Source organism: Hylobates moloch, unplaced genomic scaffold (assembly GCF_009828535.3).
Source record: "Hylobates moloch isolate HMO894 unplaced genomic scaffold, HMol_V3 SCAFFOLD_1, whole genome shotgun sequence".
NCBI lineage: Eukaryota > Metazoa > Chordata > Mammalia > Primates > Hylobatidae > Hylobates > Hylobates moloch.
This window is the reverse complement of record NW_026652276.1, coordinates 185,508,987-185,531,215: the sequence shown is the minus strand read 5'-3', so window position 1 is coordinate 185,531,215 and position 22,229 is coordinate 185,508,987. Positions and strand designations below refer to the sequence as shown.

Here is a 22,229-nt window from a genome sequence, read left to right as displayed (position 1 = left end):
CTTACTGAACTGGTGGCTTTTCCTCCTAATGTTTTTGCTCAAAAAATGTCTTTGTAATATTGGATTATTATGATTTTTTTTCATTTATTCAAATACACCCACACCTTACCCTTTCCCTTCTTAGAAACTCCATCCTTGTGCTACAAGGATGAATTTGTAAAAATGTAAAAAAACCCACCAAATCAATCGATCCATATATGGATAAAGAAACAGGCTTCAAGCACCTATTATGAAAAGTGTAGGCTGTGAGTGATATCAAGAGACCTAGACGGCTTCTGCAGCCTAACTTCACTTTCAGTTATCTTGTCATTATATGGCCATGGGAAAAACGCAGCCTGCCTCTCTTTGCAGTTTTGAACACATAAATGCTCCCATATTTCTGATGGAGCTTCTAATGAAGATGACTTTTCCATTTTTCATGCTCATATCAGTTTGACCTGCTCCTGTCCAGTTAGCACACCTGGGTCTCCTGTCCTTTTGTGAATATTATGGGCTCCATGATATGCACAAAGTAATCTGTTGTTTTTCTTTCGACGTGATAGGGTTTGGGAGTTGGGGTAGAAGAGATGGTTTAGAAGCTGTAAAAATAAATAAGAGGAATGGAAAGGCCCCTACCTTGCAAGAATGGAAAGGGCTAGAGATCAATGGCTAGGAAGATTGAAAGTGCCCTCAGGCCACTTAATAAATAAAGACGTGATGGAACTTGCAGGTAGGTAGAAAGGCAAATAATTGCTCACTTCTTGAGCATAGCATCGGTGGTTAAAATACAATCAGTTAAATTTTAGACTCAGGATCTTTCTAAATTGTGGTGAATGCACAATAACTATCACTTGGCTTAAAAAAATGACACTAGGAAAATATTTGATGATGTAGCCACTTCTTTAAAAAGATGCCATATGAATTTTTCAAAAGTAAATAGTGATGACTTCAAAGTGTGTGTACTTTGGAAAAGACTATTGTATGTTCACATGATACAAGACATCCACATGTATCATTTCTGCTTAGTTGCAAGAACTGAGGGAAGAGGTGAATGCTTCCCTATTACGATAAAATGCTATACTTATGTTTAATAATTAATTAAGAAGGAATAAAAAGGTTCATAACAAGTGGACCTATCCCAGTCCATACTACTTGGTAGCCATCTTTAGCTGACTAAGGGAATAACAATAGACAGGTTTATAAATCAAAGTTTGGTTTCTGGCAGCCAAGGGAAGCATCTTCATTAGCTTAAGACAGACTCCTACTAATTGCATCAAATTCAGTCTATACAGCAGGGGTTCTTAAAGTGTGGTCCCTGGACCAATAGCATCAGCATCTCTTGGGAACTTGGTAGAAGGGCAGATTCTCAGGCCCCACTCTGAATTGCTGAATCGGAACCTCTGGGGGTCAGGCCCAGTGACAAGTGCTTTAATAATAAGCTCTCCCAGTGATTCGGACACTCACTGGTTTGGGAACCACTGCTACTCAGTGGTATCTGAGGAGCGACGATAATACAATAGAAAGTGCCAGGGCTCTGACGCCAAGCCTGAGTTCCTTCCCAGCCTTGCTATCACTCACTGTGTGACCTTGGCAAGTCTTTGGCATGCCTGAACCTTGATTTTCTCCTCTGCAAAATCAGAGTCATCTCCTTTCCTCACAGGTCTGTTGTGGGGAAAGTGAGATGATGTGAGTCCTTGTTCACACAGTAGGTGCCCAGAAAACCTTGGTGCTTTTCCTCTTCCCTTCCCTGAAGCTGAACTTCTGTGGAAAAATCCAAGAGGTAAGAGCCATCAATATTTGTGGAAAATTAAGAGCGTTTTCAGAAACTCATGGACATTACTCGGTGACAGTTGGTGTCTTGTACTGAGTGAACTGTCTGCTGTCCAGGCCTGTGCTGTCCAACACAGGAGCCAAATGTGACCATTGAGCACTGCAAATGTGGCTTGTGTGAATGAGATAAGCTGCAAATGTAAAAGACACATTGGAATTTTAAGACTTAACATGAAAAAAATTTAATTTATAATTTTTTATATTGATTACATGCTGAAATAAAAGTTTGGGTATATTGGGTTAAATATATTATTAAAATTAATTTCACTGCTTTTTTTTAAAAAAAAATTTAAACTGTGGCTACAAGGACATGTATAAGCACATATGTGGCTCACAGTTAACTCTGAGTAACTCGGGCTTGTTAATAATGTCCACTCCTAAGTAAAGTTCTATGAGGGATAAGTCCCCATTCCATCTTCCAGCACTCCCATGCTGCTTTCATACAGGCAGAATCAAGAGACTTGCTTAGCCCCTCAGACATTCAAAAAAGTCAGCATTCAGGAAATGAGAGTTCTTTAAGTATCAGCCCACCCTATCTTCTCTTGCTTAACAAAAGACAATAAAAGGCAGTTCTCTCAGATGTCTATTTGTCCTCGGCATGACTTAAAAATCAGCTCAGGAAATCATCTGTCAGTCAAGCATATTACAGAGAGAAACATTTGTGAAATTACCTGAGTTGAGATGTCTCAAATGACATTTCTTATTTGCACAACTTAAATTATTTAAGACAATACAGACCTGCTCTAATCTTTAAAAAGACTTTAGGATTACGGGAATTTAGTTCTCTGTGTTTTAAATACTTCGTCTTCTTTTAAGAACCCAACTCTATGGGAGACTCAGAGAGCATTCTAATGACAGAAAGAAGTCCCTCCTTGTGCATACCTAGGACTGATTACATGCATCTATCTCATAGCTTGTTTGGGTGATGCTTCCCTGAGAAAAACAACTAGTCACTTGAGGAATGGGCCAGATGGTAGACAGATGACTCTATGCCTGAAAAATTGCATGCATAATATCTTATCACTCTTTCAATTCAGTTTTATTTATTTATTTATTTTTGGTGGGGTGCAGAAAGCTCCCAGTTAATTACATTAAAATAAATATAGGACACCTGCTTGATGCCAGGCACTATGCTAGCCACAGTGGGTAGAACTGAAAGTGACATGGTCCTATTCCAGCTTGAACTAAAACTGCAATAAATGACAAGCCCCTCTGCACAGCCATGATTATGATTTTATTGATTTTCATGTATAGGGCTCATTGCTAGCTTTATTTTTCTTTTAATAATTTCAACTTTTATTTTAGATTCAGGGGTACATGTGCAGGTTTGTTACATGGGTATATTATGTGATGCTGAGGTTTGGGGAACAAATGATCCCTACAAGGGGATTACCCACATAGTGAGTATAGTACCCAATAAGTAGTTTTTCAGCCCTTCCCCTGCCACCTCTTTCCCTCTTCCAGTAGTCCCCAGTGTCCATTGTTCCTGTGTTTATGTCTATATATACCTTCCATTTGCAAGTGAGAACATGTGGTATTTGGTTTTTCATTCCTGTGTTAATTTGCTTAGGATGATGGCCTCCAGCTGGATCCATGTTGCTGCAAAGAACATGATTTCATTCTTTTATTATGGCTGTGTAGTATTCCATGCTGTATATGTACCACATTTTCTTTATCCAATTCACTGCTGACAGGCACCTAGGTTGATTTCATGTCTTTGCTATTGTGAATAGTGCTGCAATGAACATACAAGTGCATGTGTCTTTTTTGTAGAACAATTTATTTTCCTCTGGGTATATAACCAGTAATGGAATTGTTGGGTCATATGGTAGTTCTATTTTTAGTTCTTTGAGAAATCTCCAAACTGCTTTCCACAGTGGCTGAACTAATTTACATTCCCACCAAAAGTGTGTAAGTGTTCCTTTTTCTTCGCAGCCTTGCCAGCATCTGTTATTTTTTGTCTTTTTATTAATGGCCATTTGGACTGGTGTGAGATGATATCTCATTATGGTTTAGATTTGCATTTTTCTGATGATTAGTTATGGTAAGTAATTTTTCCTATGTTTTTTGTCCACTTGTATGTCTTCTTTTGAGAAGTGTCTGTTCATGTCTTTTTTTAAACGAGGTTGTTTTTTGTTTCTTGAGTTACTTAAGTGCCTTATGGATTCTGGATATTAGACCTTTGTTGGATGCATAGTTTGCAAGTATTTTGTCCCATTCTGTAGGTTGTCTGTTTCCTCTGTTGATAGTTTCTTTTGCTGTGCAAAAGTTCTTTAGTTTAATTAGGCCTCACTTGTCAGTTTTTGTTTTTTGTTGCAATTGCTTTTGAGGACTTAGTTATAAATTATGTCCCAAGGCTGATGTCCAGATGGTATTTCCTAGGTTTCCTTCTAAGATTTTTATAGTTTGAGGCCTTACAATTAAATCTTTAATCCATCTTGAGTTAATTTTGTATATGGTGGAAGATATGGGTCCAGTTTCATTCTTCCGCATATTGCTAGCCAGCTGTCCAGCACTATTTATTAGATAGGAAGTCATTTCTTCATTGCTTATTTTTGTCGACTTTGTTGAAGATCAGATGGTTGTAGGTGTGCAGCTTTATTTTGGGGTACCCTATCATTTTCTTTTTTCTCACTTGCAGGGCACCATTCTAGGTACTAGGCCCATGCTACAACAATGTTACATTTAAAAAATATTAAAGGCACATTTAAATTTAATTTTAGCATCAGCAAAAGAGGTATTTTATGAACACAGTAGTGAAAAAAGTTGTGAGAATCTCTGCTTAATATTCAAACCAAATAATGCTTTTTTGAATGAATAAATGCTGCTTTCAAAGGTAAAATTGTGGGCTGGGCACAGTGGCTGATGCCTGTAATCCCAGCGCTTTGGGAGGCCGAAGTGGGTGGATCACTTGAGGTCAGGAGTTTGAGACCAGCCTAGTCAACATGGCAAAACCCCATCTCTACTAAAAACATAAAAATTAGCCGGGCGTCGTGGCACATGCCTATAATCCCAGCTACTTGGGAGGCTGAGGCACGAGAATCACTTGAACCTGGGAGATGGAGGTTGCAGTGAGCTGAGAGGGCACCACTGCACTTCAGCCTGAGTGACAGAGTGAGATTGTCTCAAAAATAAATAAATAAATAAATAAATAAATAAATAAATAAATAAAAAATTGTTGTGCTTAAAATGTAATATAGATACACATTTCAGATTGTTTAAGTATATCCTCCCCTATCCTAGGAGAAAAGATTTATTTGTCTAAAAAGAGACTGTGGATATTAATTTCATTTCATTAGTAACTAACAATTTTGTATTTATATTTTATAGATGCCAGACTCTTGCTGTTGATATTAGTATGAACATCAACATTAGTCTATAATAATAAGCTATCAAAGGTTCAGTGCAAGGTGTGGCTAGTTAAAAATTAGGAACAAGCTTAATAAAAACTTGTAAACTAATCTCAGTCCTTACTTCTCATTTGCTCTGGATTGAAGACAGTGTGTGGGTGTGTGTGCGTGCACGTGTGTTTTTCAATGTCCCCAAAGAGCACTATCTATCCAGCTGTCTACTTCCTTAAGGACAGATCTCCATCCCCACTCCCCATCCCAACCCCTGGCTCCATAGCAAGACTTATTTATCCTTAATTACCAACTGGCTTATTAAAACTAATACTAGGCTGGGTGCGGTGGCTCACACCTGTAATCCCAGCACTTTGGGACGCTGAGGCGGGCGGATCACCTGAGGTCAGGAATTCAAGACAAGCCTGACCAACATGGAGAAACCCTGTCTCTACTAAAAATATAAAATTAGCTGGGCGTGGTGGCGCATGTCTGTAATCCCAGCTACTCAGGAGGTTGAGGCAGGATAATTGCTTGAACCCAGGAGGCGGAGGTTGTGGTGAGCCAAGATCGAGCCATTGCACTCCAGCCTGGGCAATAAGAGTGAAACTCCATCTCAAAACAAACAAACAAACAAACAAATAAACAAACAAACAACAAACACCAAAAAACTAATACTACACTAGTCACTGGGGCTTCTTCCATTAATATATGTGGGCATTTCTCTCTCTCTCTCTCTGTGTGTGTGTGTGTGTGTGTGTGTGTGGTGGTGGTGGGGGTTGTGGGGGCGAGAGAGAGAGAGAGAGAGAGACGAGAGACAGAGAGAAGTTACTTAGACCTGCTTTTTGCATCATCCAGCATTCAGTTTCCCTGCTTCCTCAGCTAGGCTATGTTCACTTTCTCCAGTCAATCATGAGAAATATGTGACTCCTTGTGTGAATTGCATGACTGGCCCCAATTCTACACCCTTTCCAGTACCCATGTCCTTTGCCATGTCATTTTGTGGTGCTTTTCCCCTGTGCATGGGGTATACGGCCCAACAGCCATGACTTACTTTGGCTAATGGGATGTTAGCAAATGTGACATAGCAGAGACTCCAGAAGTCCTTGTGCTGTTGGGCTTGACTATTCTGTGCCCTGTCATCACCTGGAAGACATTCTAGTCTCCTAGTTCCAGGAAGAAAATGAGAGACACGTGGGGCAGAGCCACCCCCAGACAAATCTAGCCTAGATGTTCCAACCCCCAGACTTGTGAGGAATAATAAATAATTATCTCTTTAAGCCACTGAATATTGGGGTGTTTTGTATACAGAAATAGTCAACTGACACACTTTCTTTTCCTCATCATGCAGACCCCGGATCCTCCCCTTCTCTACTTCTTAGAGGAACCGCACTCTGCCCCCAGCACCTGGTGACAAAAAGTGAGAACTTCTGCAGCACTAGGAAAATAAAAGAGAAAACCAGGGGAAAAAATAAGAATAAAGGAGAGAAGACTGTGCTGATGCCATCTGAGAGATTCGTATGGGAAAGATGGAAAAATTAACCATCACCATGCTCCTCCTGTTCCTGAGTCAGTTCTCCCATATCCTTTCTTTCTCCCAACCCTTATTTCCTACTCTTAATGCTTTATGTTCCCACTATTGATCTGCATCATGAGGCCAGGGTTCTTTTACAATTATTGCTAACATTTATTGAATACTAATTATATATTAAGCATTGAGCTAAGTGCTGTACTTGGATTATGTGTTTTAAACCTTACTATGGCACTGTAAGATAGATAACATGGTCTATATTCTACACACAAAGAAGCTTAAGAGTCATCAAGTGATTTGCTCAAGATCCACGGCTAGTAAGCAGTGAAGCTAAGGCTCTAATCCAGGCAGGCTGACATCAAAGCCTGTGTTCTTCCCCCTATACCACACTGTCCTTTCTTGTTGAATCCTCTTCATCCTATCTTCCACTGCCATTCTTCTCCCCTTCCATAGGCAACCATTAACATACATATTTTAATGTGAATATTTTTTGCACAGTGAAGATGGTTGTTTGGTACATGTTGTTTCTAATTTATCTAAGTGATATTTATTTCTTATCTTATTCTGTTTCTTTTATTAAGCATTCTGTTTTTAAGATCCATACACTTCACTATGTGTTCATTTAATCTGTTGCCTCTTACCTGCTACCTAGTACTCCATGGTTTCTACTCATCCCAAATTCTTTATCCACCCCTCCATAGTGAACAACCAGATTTCCTCCAACTCCCCACCACAAGTAATGCTTAGTGAATATCCTCATACATGGTCCCTTAAGGCCCTAGTGAGAAATTTCCTGGGCATAAATCCAGGAGCAGAATTGGCATGTCACAGGGAATGTTTATCTGTTGGACTAGATTGCTCCTCACAGTGGTCTGCACTCCCACTGGCAGCACATGAAGGCAAATCTATGCCTATGATCCTGTCTAAATTCTGCCAGCCTGAAAGTTGTAAACCGATAACTCACTGTTTTAACTTGCATTTATCTAATTACCAATTATTTGGGCATTTCTTTACATGCTGGTTCTGTTTTTGAGTTTCCTTTTCTAAAAATTAACTATTCATAATCTGCTCATTTTGTAATTGAGCTTTTTTTTTTTCTTATTGATTTGGAAGAATCCTTTGCTTATTCTATATACATTGGCTAGAAACATTCCAAATAGCTTCTCCCAATCTATCATCTGGTCTTTGTGTTTGTTGTCTCTCATGAACAGAAGTCCTATTTTGATGTTTTCAATTAATACATATTTTTGCTTCATGGTTTGTGCCTTTGAAGTTTTGTTTAAAAGAGGCCCCTGGCCGGGCGCGGTGGCTCACGCTTGTAATCCCAGCACTTTGGGAGGCCGAGGCGGGCGGATCACGAGGTCAGGAGATCGAGACCACGGTGAAACCCCGTCTCTACTAAAAATACAAAAAATTAGCCGGGCGTGGTGGCGGGTGCCTGTAGTCCCAGCTACTCGGAGAGGCTGAGGCAGGAGAATGGCGTGAACCCGGGAGGCGGAGCTTGCAGTGAGCCGAGATCGCGCCACTGCACTCCAGCCTGGGCGACAGAGCGAGACTCTGTCTCAAAAAAAAAAAAAAAAAAAAAAAAAAAGAGGCCCCTGACCTCTATTCTCAAATATTGAATATTGAAAAAAATATTCTCAAATATTTTCAAAACATTTTTATCCATTATCTTTATGGGTTTACATTTCTATTGTTTCCTCTTTAAATATGATTGTTAAAATAACCTTATAATATTATGAGGGAAATAAGCTTTGAAGAGGAGGTCCAAGAACTTGATCATTGTATACATCAATTGCTTCTGTGAAAAGCCTGTGATCTGAGTTCCAAGACATCAATTTAGAAGTGGACTTTTGGAACAGAGCCTGTTTATGCATTGAAGGTTGCCAAGATATTTATGAAAGGAACTCTAAAGTTCTATTGTAGTGGTCTGGCCATTGTTGTTGGCCTCAGTATCGTTACATTATAATCATAGTGTTAATCTCATTACAAATCACCTGGGGCAGTGTTGCTTAAAGTGTGGTCCTCAAATTAATTGCATTGCATTTAGTTAAATGTGCTTGTTAAAAATAAAGATTTCATTTGTCAAAACCCATAGAATATACAACACAAAGAGTGAGCCCTAATATTTGGTTGATAATAATGTGTCAATATTGGTTCATCAGTTGTAATAACTGGACCACATTGATGTAAGATATTGATGGTAGAGAGGCTGTGAGGTGGTGGAGAAGGGAGTATGTGGGAACTCTCTTTGCTCAGTTTTGCTGTACACCTAAACTGCTCCAAAAAATACAATTTATTAATTGCAGAAAAAAAGATTACAGAGCTGTTCCTTACAACTACTGAAGTCAGAATTTGCATTTAAGATAAGTATCCCAAGTAAATATTATGCTCTTAGAAGCTTCATAGCTACTATCTGAAAATTACTATTTGCATAATAATAATGATAAGGCTTGCTGTGGGTGTTACTTCGTGGGTGTGCATTAGCTGGTGAAGGAAGGGATTACTTCAGAATGCATCCCAAGAGATAGCCAAAGAGAAATGAGTTTCTAAGTAATGGGGGAATAGTCTCCCAAGATTTATTTTAACTTCTATAATAATAAAAATTGTATTACTTATATTTGACACTTGGCTTTTACTTGCTGTGTTTATGGTGAGGAAAGTAAAGATATGTTCTGGACAAAACACAGGGACCTACAAGCCTACTAGCACTAAATTTTCATCACCCTGTGTATGAACTAAAGTGATCGTATTTTCTACATGGGGGATTCTTGTCTTTATTGTTTCTTCTGCTTGGGCAGAATCTCTTCCCTCCGTTACTTCTGAAGGACACCTCATCCCAAATTCACATAGACATTTTTAAGGCTTAGCTTTGTTCCTCATCTGTCTAGCAATACAACGAGGGAATTCTCAGTCAGGTTGAAAATGGGTAACATTCTAAGGAGTCACATTTCCATCAGGGGAATAAGGGCTCTCTTTGGGGACTGTCATTGAACTTGCAGAAACAGCTACACAGTTTGAGTTCCATGGATGGCAAATGTGGTAAAAGAATAAATGTTGTAAAGGAACAACCTTTTAGTATCTTACCTCATAAATATAGGTGTATGTGGGGAGATTATAAGAAACAAAACAAAAACCGAAACCAACTGACCAACTATGATCACCCTTGTATTTAAAAATATTTGTAAAGCAACCAGATGAAAAAATTAAATTTAAGCATGTGGAGGAAGCAATCTCCAGATCTTCACGAGGCCTCCTTGATGATTCAGTGATATTAGGAACAAAGGGAGACAGCAGGGCAAGGTAGTGAGGGGCATGGGCTATGCACCCCATTAATCAAACACTATATAAATGTTGGTTAAATTAAATCAAAGCACTAAAAATGACAATAGTTAACATGTGTTAGACATTGTGAAAGACAGTTTTACATGCATTATCTTCTTTTATTTTTATAAAATCTCTATCAGGCAAGTTCTATTAATGCCCTTATAGATGAAGACACTTAAGTTTGCCCTAATTCACAGAGCTAGCAGGTAGCACAAATCAGTTTCCCAAGGCTGGCAGAGAGCTCTGTTTCCAAGAAAAGGCAGCAAAAAAATTTTATCAGAAATGTGATTTTTTAGCCTATGATTGAGTTAAACTTTCTATGTCATGGGTTACTTACTGATTTCTAATTATAATAAAACAAACTGGTGAGATTTCATTTCCTCTCTCTGCGTCTTGGCTTTTTCATTGGTAAAACAAGGGAGTTAAGTGACTTCATTGGTCCTCAATACTGGCTGTGCATTGGAACCTCCTGGGGAGTTTTTCATACCTAGATCTACTTCGTACCAACTGAATGAGACTCTCTGGAGTGGGACCAAATCCCTGGAATACTTTTTTTTTTTTTTTTTTTTTTTTGAGATGGTGTCTCGCTCTATCTCCCAGGCTGGAGTGCAGTGGCATGATCTTGGTTCACTGCAACCTCCGCCCCCTGGGTTTAAGTGATTCTCCTGCCTCAGCCTCCCAAGTATCTGGGACTACAGGCATCCACCACCATGCCTGGATAATTTTTTGTATTTTTAGTAGAGAGGGGTTTTGCCATACTAGCCAAGGTGGTCTCGAACTCCTGACCTCAAGTGACCCGTCCGCCTCAGCCTCCTTAAGTGCTGGGACTACAGGCGTGAGCCACCATGTCCGGCCTGGAGTCCTTTTAAATCTCCCCAGGTGATTGTGAAGAACCAGGGCCTTTCTGCCTCTGTCACTGCATTTCAATATTTCTTTACCTTGATCCCCAATATAGATAAGAGGGGACATTGGTTTTATCACCCCTAAGTTACTACACCCCCTTAGTAGCTGAAGCATATGAATTGTTGACCTAAGTTTTTCAAGAAGATGAAATTTCTCTGTCTGGACCAATTCTTGAAAGCCTCCCCCTTTTTTCAGACAAGCTTATGGCATGCAGCACCCCAAATAAAATAATCTGATGTAATACAGGCCTACACATCTCCAACTCAGGGCAGCTCTGCACTGGGTACCCGAATTTGGCTTGGGCTAGTGATTTCTGACTGAGAAAAGTATTCATCCAGCCTCTGAGGAAATATAATGAATGAAGATGGGATTGGGAATTTGTGTTCTACAGGCATCTAGGAAGAGTTTTGAATAATTTGTCAGTTTTTCTTCCTGTTGTTGCATTGGTTCTTGGTACATACTTACAGGGTTATACCACAACAAATACTCATTTTTGAAACATACTGTATTAATTAGGAATGCTTTCAGTTGCAAGTAGCAGCACATTCAACCATAGTGGCTTAAATAATAAGAGTTTTGTTTTTCTCATGTAAAATTCCTGAAATTTGTTTTAAAAACTTCACAGTGCGCAAATCTCAGTGATTCTCTTCTCCATCTCCTCACAGTCATTGGATGGCGGCTGCAGTTCCTGCCATCTCTTTTATGTTCCTTTAGGAAGAAGGAGAAAAAGGAAAGGGCAGCTTCTGTATCAGGAAAGCAAAAGTTTCCCAGGAACCCTGCAGCTGACTCCTGGTGACAATTTGTTGGCCAGAGAGGAAAGGGAGTTGGGAAGTGTCAGCCGACCACCAGGGTCTGCTTTAGCTTGGATGTTTTATGGGGAGTATTAGAAGCTCAGTTTTGGAAATATTAAGTTTGAGAAGCTAATTAGATATTCAAAAAAGGGTATCAGGTAAGCTGTTGGGTATAAGGATGGGAGGAGGCTTAAAGTTGGGATAAATCAGAATATAGATGTTATTTAAAGTAGTGACACCTGATGAGATTACCTAAGGAAGCGTGTGTGGCTAGAAAGGATACAACAGTTAAAGAGTGGAGCCATGTGAGAGGAACTGGCAAAGGAGACCACATCAGAAAAGCCCAGAAAGAAAATTAGGCAAGGTCAGCGACCGGAAGCCAACTGAAGAGAGGGTTTCAAGATGGGGCCAGTAGTCAACTGTGAAAAGGCTACTGACAGGTCAATATAAGGATTGAAAGTTGGGCATGAGATTTAGCAATTAGGAGGTTGGAGTGACCTTGATAAGACAGTGCCTGTGAAATTCTGAGGTGAAAACCTGAATGGAATGAGTTCATGAAAAGAGTGGGAGGGGAGGAATTAGAAGAAGCATGAATATAAGACAATTCTATAAGGGGATCTAAGGTCAGCTCCAACTCTCAGATTAACTTGAGCCCTTCTGAAAAAGTGACAGGATATATGCAGTTTCTTTAGAGGCACATTCTGAGATGCTTTGATGACCACAAGGACTTTGTTAAACACAAATCCCATCAGGAAACAGGCAGTTCACTATGACCTTATGAAAGTTTTAATTCAAAGCACTTGAAGACACTTTTTTTTCTGGGCTTCCTGATCTTCAGTAGGTTTTTATAAAGTTAATAGCCAAGTAAGAGTATAGCTTTCAAAGGATATTCCTCATTCTTAAATGCATTAAACTGTTGATTAATAACATTATCTAAAAGCTATCAAATAAAAATAAGACCAAACTCTTTACTTGTACAGAGTGGACTGATCAAGTTGAAAGCAACAGAACAAGCATCTACAAGAATTGATTATATGTCCCAGCACTTTGGGAGGCTGAGGCAAGTGGATCCCTTGGGCCTAGGACTTCGCGAGACCAGCTGGGCAACATGGTAAGGCCCTGTTTCTAAAAAAAAAAAAAGAGTACCAAAAAAAATTTGCGAGGAGTGGTGGTGTGTGCCTGTGGTCCCAGCTACTTTAGGAGGCTGTGGGAGGAATACCTGACCCCAGGAGGTCGAGGCTGCAGTGAGCCGTGATCATGCCACTGTATTCCAGCCTGGGTGACAGTGTGAGACCCTGTCTCAAAAAAAGGAAAAAAAAAATTGATTACATGATGCTGTGTAAAACAAAGAACTTAAAATTTTGAGTAAAATGATTTGTGTTTGAGTACTGCATCCAATCCTTCCTAGCTGTGAAAATTTAGATAAAATATTAAGCTTTTCTGTAGCTTGGTTTTCGATGTGTAAAATGGGGATAATGATAAATATCTCACAGGGTTGTTGCAGAGATCAACGAAAAGGTTATATGGGAAAATGCTTAGTAATGAGAATAAATAAAGCCTATGTAGATATTATTGATTATAAATTGCTTTCACACACATGCTTTTGTTGGACTCTCTCAAATCTATGTAGGAGGCAGGGATGGGTATTGTTAAATATTTTTAAATATTTTAAAGAAATATTTTAAAGAAGGTAAAGCCGAGGCTCTGAGATGTTAAGGGGCTAGGCCAAAGTCACATGACTAATACCTGCCAGAGTTGAGACCAGAAATAGTTTTCTGTCTATGATCTGGGGCTCTGTCCACTATTATGGTGTTCACATGGACACCACATGGTATCAGAATCCAGTGAGGCAAGGAGGCTCCTCTGCCATGCACCAGAGTTTCTAAATTGCACTCATTCTACTCTTGGTGGTATGAGTGTACAGGCCTCTGACAGCACGGGTCCATGGGTGGGTGCACATCTGAAGCAGGAAACATTCGGGGCATCCTAATGCCCCTTTCCCTTTGACTTTGTTTTGTTTTGTTTTGTTTTGAGATGGAGTCTCTCTCTGTCGCCCAGGCTGGAGTGCAGTGTCCTGATCTCTGCTCACTGCAACCTCTGCCTCCCAGGTTCAAGAGATTCTCCTGCCTCAGCGTCCTGAGTAGCTGGAACTACAGGTGCCCACCACCATGCCCAGCTAATTTTTTTGTATTTTTAATAGAGATGGGGTTTCACCATATTGGCCAGGCTGGTCTCAAACTCCTGACCCAGTGATCAGCCTGACTCGGCCTCCCATCCCCTTTGACTTTCACATTTCCCCTCCCCTAGTCAACCCTAGCATTTACTGCCCTCATGTCCTCTTTTTAAAGAGCACCTCTGAAGATATCCTTAGAACTGAAATATATTATAGCTAGAAAGACCCTCAGATGACATTTGGTCATGCCCTGCATTTCACAGGCCAGGAAGCTTAACTTTGGAACCATTAAGATATTGGCCCAAGGCTCCTCAGCTGGTGTCAGAGACAGGACTAGCACTGGGCAGCTTGAATCCAAGTGGACAATCTTTCTACTACACCACACCGCCACTCCCAGTGTGGCCATAGCATGGTGTGATACCTAAAACAAAAATTTTGAAAGATTTCTCAATTAGTTGCTTAAATAAAGTGAATTTATTCTACCTCCCCCACTATAGCATTGAAAAGAGCTTAAACCCTTAATATATAAATGGTAGCTGGAGTCACCTCTTGATGGATAATCATGTTTTCTCATTTGTAGTTTAAGTGCTAGAAGACAAAGTGACTTTAAAATTGTTCATGAGAGGACCCAATTATCTGATAAGAAATTCCAAAGACCATATACACAAATGCAGAAACAGACCTCTTTATGAATGGTGCCTGACAAGGAAAGAGATATTTGTGGCATAGGAGCTCTGGAAAATGTAATTATTTATCCTTTCATAATTACTGAAAGAAATTGAAAATGAAGCTTTCATTTCAAATCCTTTTTATCTGGATGAAACTTTAATTGACTTCACAGTTCAGTGTGTTAAAATATGCAATTAAGCAGCGTATCAAGGTTAAATGCCTACTGTTATTGGCTCATTTAGAAATCATGCTGCTGAACTCCCAAACAATACCTGCCTGTCCGTGATCAGCCCCAGAGCCAGGGATAGCACACATCCTGTAGAACTGCTCCCCAAATTCAGAGCAGGCAGTTGAGTTTTCTTGCATGTGCCAGCTCCTATATAAAGTTAGTTGGCACTGGGCACTGCAGCTCACACTTGTAATCCTGCTGCTTTGCGAGGCCGAGGCAGGAGGATCCCTTGAAACCAGGAGTTTGAGGCCAGCCTGGGTACCCTGTCTCTACAAAAAACAAACCCCGCTGCCAATACAGAAAAATGTAGCAGGATGTGATGGCACACACTTGTAGTCCTAGCTACTCCAGAGGCTAAGGCAGGAGGATCGCTTGAGCCCAAGAGTTCAGGGCTATATAGTGAGCTATAATCGTGTCACTGCTCTCTGGCCTGGGCAACAGAGTGAGACTCTGTCTCTAAGAAAAAAAAAAATTAAGTTAGTTAGATATTTAAAGAGGTTTCACTTTTCTTTGTTTTTCGGTGGGGCTTTGTTTTTTGGCATAAAGAAATATTCTGGCACTTCACTGGAGCTCCATAGATGATTCAGTTTATCTCTTATAAAAGTTTTCTTTAAGACAACAGTTGTATCTTCAAACTTGTTGCCTTCTGTTTCATGAAAGTATGCTTTTAATGTAATTTTTAAGTGTGTTAAAATTCCTTCATTTTAATTTTCCCACTTTACAATTTATGATAAATCTTAGCTGTGACTTCTTTCAAAAGATCTCCTGGAAAGGAGAAACTTAGGCACGTGGGAGGCATTGAAGGGGACACTGAAATGAGGATTGGGGCTAGTTGACTGGAAGTGTGTCACAGGAAAAAGCAGTCTGTAGAAGTGGAGAGTTTTAGCTGTGTACACCCCTCCCTTGTTTTCCTTTTGAATATCACCTTTGTGATAATTAATTTATGGCTCAGCAGCATCTTGTATTCCCTTTCATCTGAAGACTCTGCGAGTAGAGCATAGTTCAACAATTAGAACTGAGCTTTTCCCCTTCCTTTACATATTTTAGAATTCATGTAACAGTGATTTTTGTGTATCCATTAGGTGGAATGTTGGGAAGCATTCATGGATCTAAGCAATATCTTTGCTGTAATGACACTTAGAAAGCCTGAATCTATATGGTGGCTGATATGGTTTGCCTGTGTCCCCACCCAAATCCCACCTTGAATTGTAATAATTCCCACATGTCAAGGGCAGGGCCAGGTGGAGATTAATTGAATCATGGGGGTGGTTTCCCCTATACTGTTCTCGTGATAATGAGTAAGTCTCACAAGATCTGATGGTTTTATAAATGGGAGTTCCCCTGCATAAGCTCTTGCCTGCTGCCATGTAGATGTGACTTTGCTCTTCCTTTGCCTTCCACCATGATTGTGAGACCTCCCCAGCCATGTGGAACTTTGAATCAATTAAACTTCTTTCCTTTATAAATTACCCAGTCTCAGGTATGTCTTTATTAGCAGCATGAGAACAGACTAATACACTGGCCTTTCCAGATAAATGGGGAAGTGTGTTGCTGCATTAATTACAATAGCCACAAAAAGAAGACATGATCATGACATGAAAGTGACACTCAGGAAGAACTTCACATTAGGGGCATATTCTACAATTTCAGGCTTATTCTCACTATAATGCTCTTGTTGCTCATTATGGGATGTAAGTGATATAATTGGTAGACCATTGCATTTGTTCATTTTCATGCTGCTATGAAGAACTTCTTGAGACTGTGTAATTTATAAAGGAAAGAGGTGCCTTTATAAATTCCACATTGCTGGGGAGGCCTCAGGAAACTTACAATCATGGTGGAAGGGGAAGCAAATACATCCTTCTTCCCATAGCAGCAGGAGAGAGAAGTGCCAGCAGGGGAAATGCCAGACACTTATAAAACCATCAGATCTCATGAAAATTACTCACTATCATGAGAACAGCATGGGGGAGCCACCTCCATGATCTAATCACTTCCCATGAGGTCCCTTTCCCAACACGTGGAAATTATAATTTGGATTACAATTTAAGATAAGATTTGGATGGGGACACAGAGCCAGACCATATCAACCATAAAACTGGAAGATTATAAAAGACATTACAGTGGGTATCCCCTTCAGATGTGTAATCTCTATCAGAATGTATGAATACTTTGCTCTGCTGAGCTGTCTTGAGATATGACATTGCCTTCTTCCATGACACTGAAAGGCATCATGTGCTTAATAAATTCTTCTAAAATTCCAAGCTGGAACTAGATTTGCTTGTCTCATTGCATTGCCCTGGAACCAAAAGGAAGCATTGGCTAGCACGGTACATCTCAGTAGTTTTATCAGAAAAAACTTAATAGTGAAATCCAAAACAAGAACAGCAGCAAAAAAATAATAGTGAAAAAAGTCTTAATAGGTGAAAAGTTATATCAATGCATCCATGCAATTTGTAAAAGCACCCATTTATATATAATTAATTACACAATTTCAAATTATTCTATTTTTAATTAAAACCAACCTCTCTTCCTTTAGAATCTATAGAAGATAGCATTGATGACATTTAATTTTGATAATTACATGCACCTGAACACCACTAAACTACTGTTTAATGAAACTTATGTTCGCACATACAACATACACAACTACTGATTGGTCTTTCCTCAAACAATCTGACTTTGGAAGCTTCAATAGCAAGTGTTTAAATAATACCAAACAATAAAGGTGACTTTGTATAGCAAGTGTAAATCTTGTACCATTTCCCAGGAACATGCAGGTTTGACTAAATTTTATATAAGGTTTAGAAATCCTGGTCTGATTTTACATAGATCCCATTGCACGAGGGTCTGATATGCCCTACAATAGAGCTGTTTACATCTTCTCAGAGTCTGAGAGTAAGGAATTTTAATTGAGAAATAAAAATGTGGTGCAACTGAAATGTTTCATCAATGTGGCCTGATGATCTGACTGCTTTATTGGATCTATCTGGTTTTATACAGATGAACTCCTACTAATTTTCGTCCTTCAGAACAAGATGGAAGAAACTACGGTCATACATGCAAATGGAGAAGATGATGAACACAGAAAAATTATGCAAAGATAATTCCTAAACCTTATATTGGCCCTTTTAAACCTTCTTTCTCATCAAAAGTTATAGCAAGGCAGTTTAATATATCACCGACGGAACATGATACTTTGTTTAATGAAGACTCAGATGGAAAGGATCAGACATCAACCTTTAAATGCATCAACCAGAAGAAAAGACCAATTTTGAAAACTGTTGAGCATTATTCTACACCTCTAGCTGTTCTTTTCTGAAACATGAATCGGGAGAATTATTGTCACTCATATACGTGAGTATGAGTTATAATTCTCAATTCCCAAGTAAAAGTCTTCCTGCTTTTGTTATATTTTTATTCTTGTGAATTTTTTTCTCTGTGTGGTCAAAAGATGTCTGGAAAGTGCAAGGTTCTCAATATGACTTTGAACTGTACAGGAAACAATAGCACTCTGGTCCATTTAGGTGGGGGAAAAATCATGCATCTGCAGAACAAGCTAGGCTTTCATTTAATTCATTCTTTTGAAAAAGATAGCTTGTTCTAATATTGAATTATCCTTACCATTACATTTGAAGTAAAGTTAACTGGACAGAGACCTGTCTACATCCAACAAGCTACAAAGACAACAAAGGTACCACACTAATGAATGCCTGTGAAAGCACAAAATCTATAATGTAAATAAAAGTGTAATTATCTTCATATCATCCTTTTTATCTAGAAGGGGCAGCTCTGAGAAGGTGGTAATTTTGTTTTTAGGAAGTTTCAGCACCACTCCCCCGTGTAAGGGTTATTTTTGTGTTTAGAATACTTTTGATAGAACTAAGTAAACTAACGTGTTCTGCCTATAAATCAGGGAGAAAAGGGGTTTGTGGATGACTGCTGCGCTCCTGGGCTGCTCCATTTTAGTCCATAGACTATTTCTATGTCATAGTTTACCCGCATAAACAGTTTACCCGCATAAACAGTGATGGTCTAGATATAAAGCCTGCTATGCTATCATTACATGTGACATTTATGTAGAAACTAATATATACTTATATTTGAGTCCTGTTGAAGCATTGAAGGGTTTTTGAAATTAGCACCTATTTGAAATAATAAGCTAAATCTCATACTTCAAGGATGGATTTAGCTCCCGATTAGAAATAAGAGCTAGAAGAAGGAGGCACTCAGCTAAAAGTGCTAATGTAAGTGCACAGTTTTAAAGTTAAAGATAACATAAAGATAAAACTGTTAAAGGAATCTAAGTCTACTAAAAAAACGGAGACATCAAAATTCTATCCCAAAAAATTGGTTTAGAAATCTGACAAGAAAATTAAAAGATTCATCTTCAATAATAACTTGCTACCTCTTATTTGCCCACTATAATATATTTATGTATCATTCAATAGTCAATGTCCTATTTTCTATCTTGCTTTTCTTTGTGTTTCAGAAGGCAATTTCTTTTTGAAAAGAAATCTGAGGGCTTTTGATACCCAGATAACACATTTAAAATTCAGCTAATTAGGTAACTACTGAAATCTCTAACTATTTGGGGCCAGTGTTACTACCTCTCTCTGAGAAGTTGGGTCTGAATTCAATTATCGCAAATAGTTTAAAAAAATATGTATAGATAATGTTAGAGATTCTCCAGGCATTTATTTCAACCTGAAACATAGCTGAATACATGGAGAGAAAGTACTTTCCATTCAACCAAATAGACACCACCCACAGTTACATCTTAGCCATTAAATTCTGAGGGCAAACCTGAAATCAGAGGAAGAGGGAAGAAGAAACTGGAAAAAAAAAGCATCAAAATAATAATAATGGACTAAGGGAGTTTCAGAAAGATAAGTAAGTATAATATTATATTTTTATTGTGTAAGCTTCTTGAGTTGAGTCTGGGGTAAAGTCTGTAAGCTACACAGTATTAAAAGAGGCAGCAAATTAGAACCACAGAGGAAGCACTAGTATTTGAAGGGAAAGAATGGAGAGCACCAATTTTTGTGCTTGAGGCATCCAGGTAAGAGTTCCCTAAAGCAAACTTACCTTTGTTTTCTGCCTTCAGCTCCTCTGCCATCAAGCTGTCTTGTCGATTACCAAGCACAAATGCTAGAAATGAGAGGATCAGGGCATCCAAAATTCCAATTATAGCCAGGATATATGCCCAGCGGACTGAGCAAGCCCCAAGAGTATACTTGTCTGTCTTTTCTCCACACATCCGTTTTACTTCATCTGAGTCCCAGCCATCAGGGAAAATCATACAGCCAAGCACAAGGCAAGCAGCTTGGAGAGAAAGAGAGAAAAAAGAAACAAAACAGGTAAGTCAATAAATTTTAACTTAGCAAATGTTTCCATTGTCTGTCGAATCATTGTTTCAAATTATTCTTGATTTAAAAAACAGCAAATCTCACCACTGTCACTCTGAATGTGTGTGTGTGTATGTGGGCATGCGCGCAGGCACGTGTGTGTTTTGCTGGTTAAGGTAAAAGCAGCCCAGCACTCTACATTGAAAGAAACTCTGGGAATGCACTTTACAGTGAGCCCAAGCATCCCGACAGAGGTTAAGAAAATATTAAGAAATGGAATTTTGGGGTGCATTTGTGGGAAGTGTTCCATTACAAATAGGTCATAAGGAATCATAACACTGCAAAATAACAATTCAAGGCTGGCTTTGAGGAGCTATGACAGCAGCCACAAAAGGATAACATGGCGAACACTAGAGTGTGTACTGACTTTGAATCACTAAAAAAATATTTTTATATTGGGATCCCCCCTCTTCCCCCACCACAGAAAAGTTTCATTTTTTTCTCCTTCTTTTTCTTTGTTTTTCTAGTATGGATATAGAGAAAGGAGAACTATAATACACTGTTGGTGGAAATGTAAACGGGTACAGCCATATGGAAAACAACATGGAGGATCCTCAAAAAATTAAAAATAGAACTACAATATGATTCAGCAATCCCACTATTGAGTATATGTCCAAAAGAAATAAAATTAGTATGTCAAAGAGATATCTGAACTCCCATGTTACTACAGCACTCTTCACAATAGCCATGGCATGCAATCAACCTAATGTCTATCAATGGATGAATGGATAAAGAAAATGTTGTGGCGGTTCCAAGATGGCCAAATAGGAACAGCTCCAGTCTACAGCTCCCAGCATGAGCGACACAGAAGACAGGTGATTTCTGCATTTCCAACTGAGGTACTGGGTTCATCTCACTGGGGCTTGTTGGACAGTGGGTGCAGGACAGTGGATGCAGCACACTGAGCATGAGCCAAAGGAGGGCAAGGCATCACCTCACCCAGGAAGTGCAAGGGGTCAGGAAATTCCCTTTCCTAGCCAAGCAAAGCTGTAACAGACAGCACCTGGAAAATCGGGTCACTCCCATCCTAATACTGCCCTTTTCCAGTGGCTTTAGCAAACAGAACACCAGGAGATTATATCCTGCAACTGGCTCAGAGGGTCCTACGCCCACGGAGCCTCACTCATTGCTAGCACAGCAGTCTGAGATCAAACTGCAAGGTGGCAGCGAGGCTGGGGGAGGGGCGCCCACCATTGCCGAGCCTTGAGTAGGTAAGCGAAATGGCCGGGAAGCTGGAACTGGGTGGAGCCCACCGCAGCTCAAGGAGGCCTGCCTGCGTCTGTAGACTCCACCGCTGGGGGCAGGGCATAGCCAAACAAAAGGCAGCAGAAAACTCTGCAGACTTAAATGTCCCTGTCTGACAGCTTTGAAGAGAGTAGTGGTTCTCCCAGCACGGAGTTTGAGATCTGAGAAATGACAGACTGCCTGCTCAAGTGGGTCCCTGACCCCTGAGTAGCCTATCTGGGAGGCACCCCCCAGTAGGGGCAGACTGACACCTCACACGGCGGGGTACCCCTCTGAGACGAAACTTCCAGAGGAACGATAAGACAGCAACATTTGCTGTTCACCAACATCCGCTGTTCTGCAGCCTCCGCTGCTGAGACCCAGGCAAACAGGGTCTGGAGTGGACGTCCAGCAAACTCCAACAGATCTGCAGCTGAGGGTCCTGACTGTTAGAAGGAAAACTAACAAACAGAAAGGACATCAACACCAAAACCCCATCTGTACGTCACCATCATCAAAGACCAAAGGTAGATAAAACAACAAAGATGAGGAAAAAATAGAACAGAAAAACTGAAAATTCTAAAAATCAGAGTGCCTCTCCTCCTCCAAAGGAACGCAGCTCCTCACCAGCAACGGAACAAAGCTGGATGGAGAATGACTTTATGGCGAGTTGAGGGAAGAAGGCTTCAGATGATCAAACTTCTCTGAGCTAAAGGAGGAAGTTCGAACCCATGGCAAAGAAGTTAAAAACCTTGAAAAAAGATTAGGTGAATGGCTAACTAGAATAACCAATGCAGAGAACTCCTTAAAGGACCTGATGGAGC

The 22,229-nt window shown here is 39.8% G+C and overlaps 1 protein-coding gene across 2 annotated transcripts in view; it reads right to left on the bottom strand.

Annotated features, from left to right (window-relative positions):
• LHFPL3 (LHFPL tetraspan subfamily member 3) overlaps nucleotides 1-22,229 on the bottom strand; it is a 593,099-nt gene that overhangs the window by 148,800 nt on the left and 422,070 nt on the right. For both annotated transcript variants that reach the window (XM_032761306.2, XM_058425573.1), the window contains exon 2: nucleotides 19,862-20,098. In XM_032761306.2, the coding sequence (XP_032617197.1) occupies nucleotides 19,862-20,098 (237 nt within the window). The remainder of the gene's footprint in view (nucleotides 1-19,861; nucleotides 20,099-22,229) is intronic.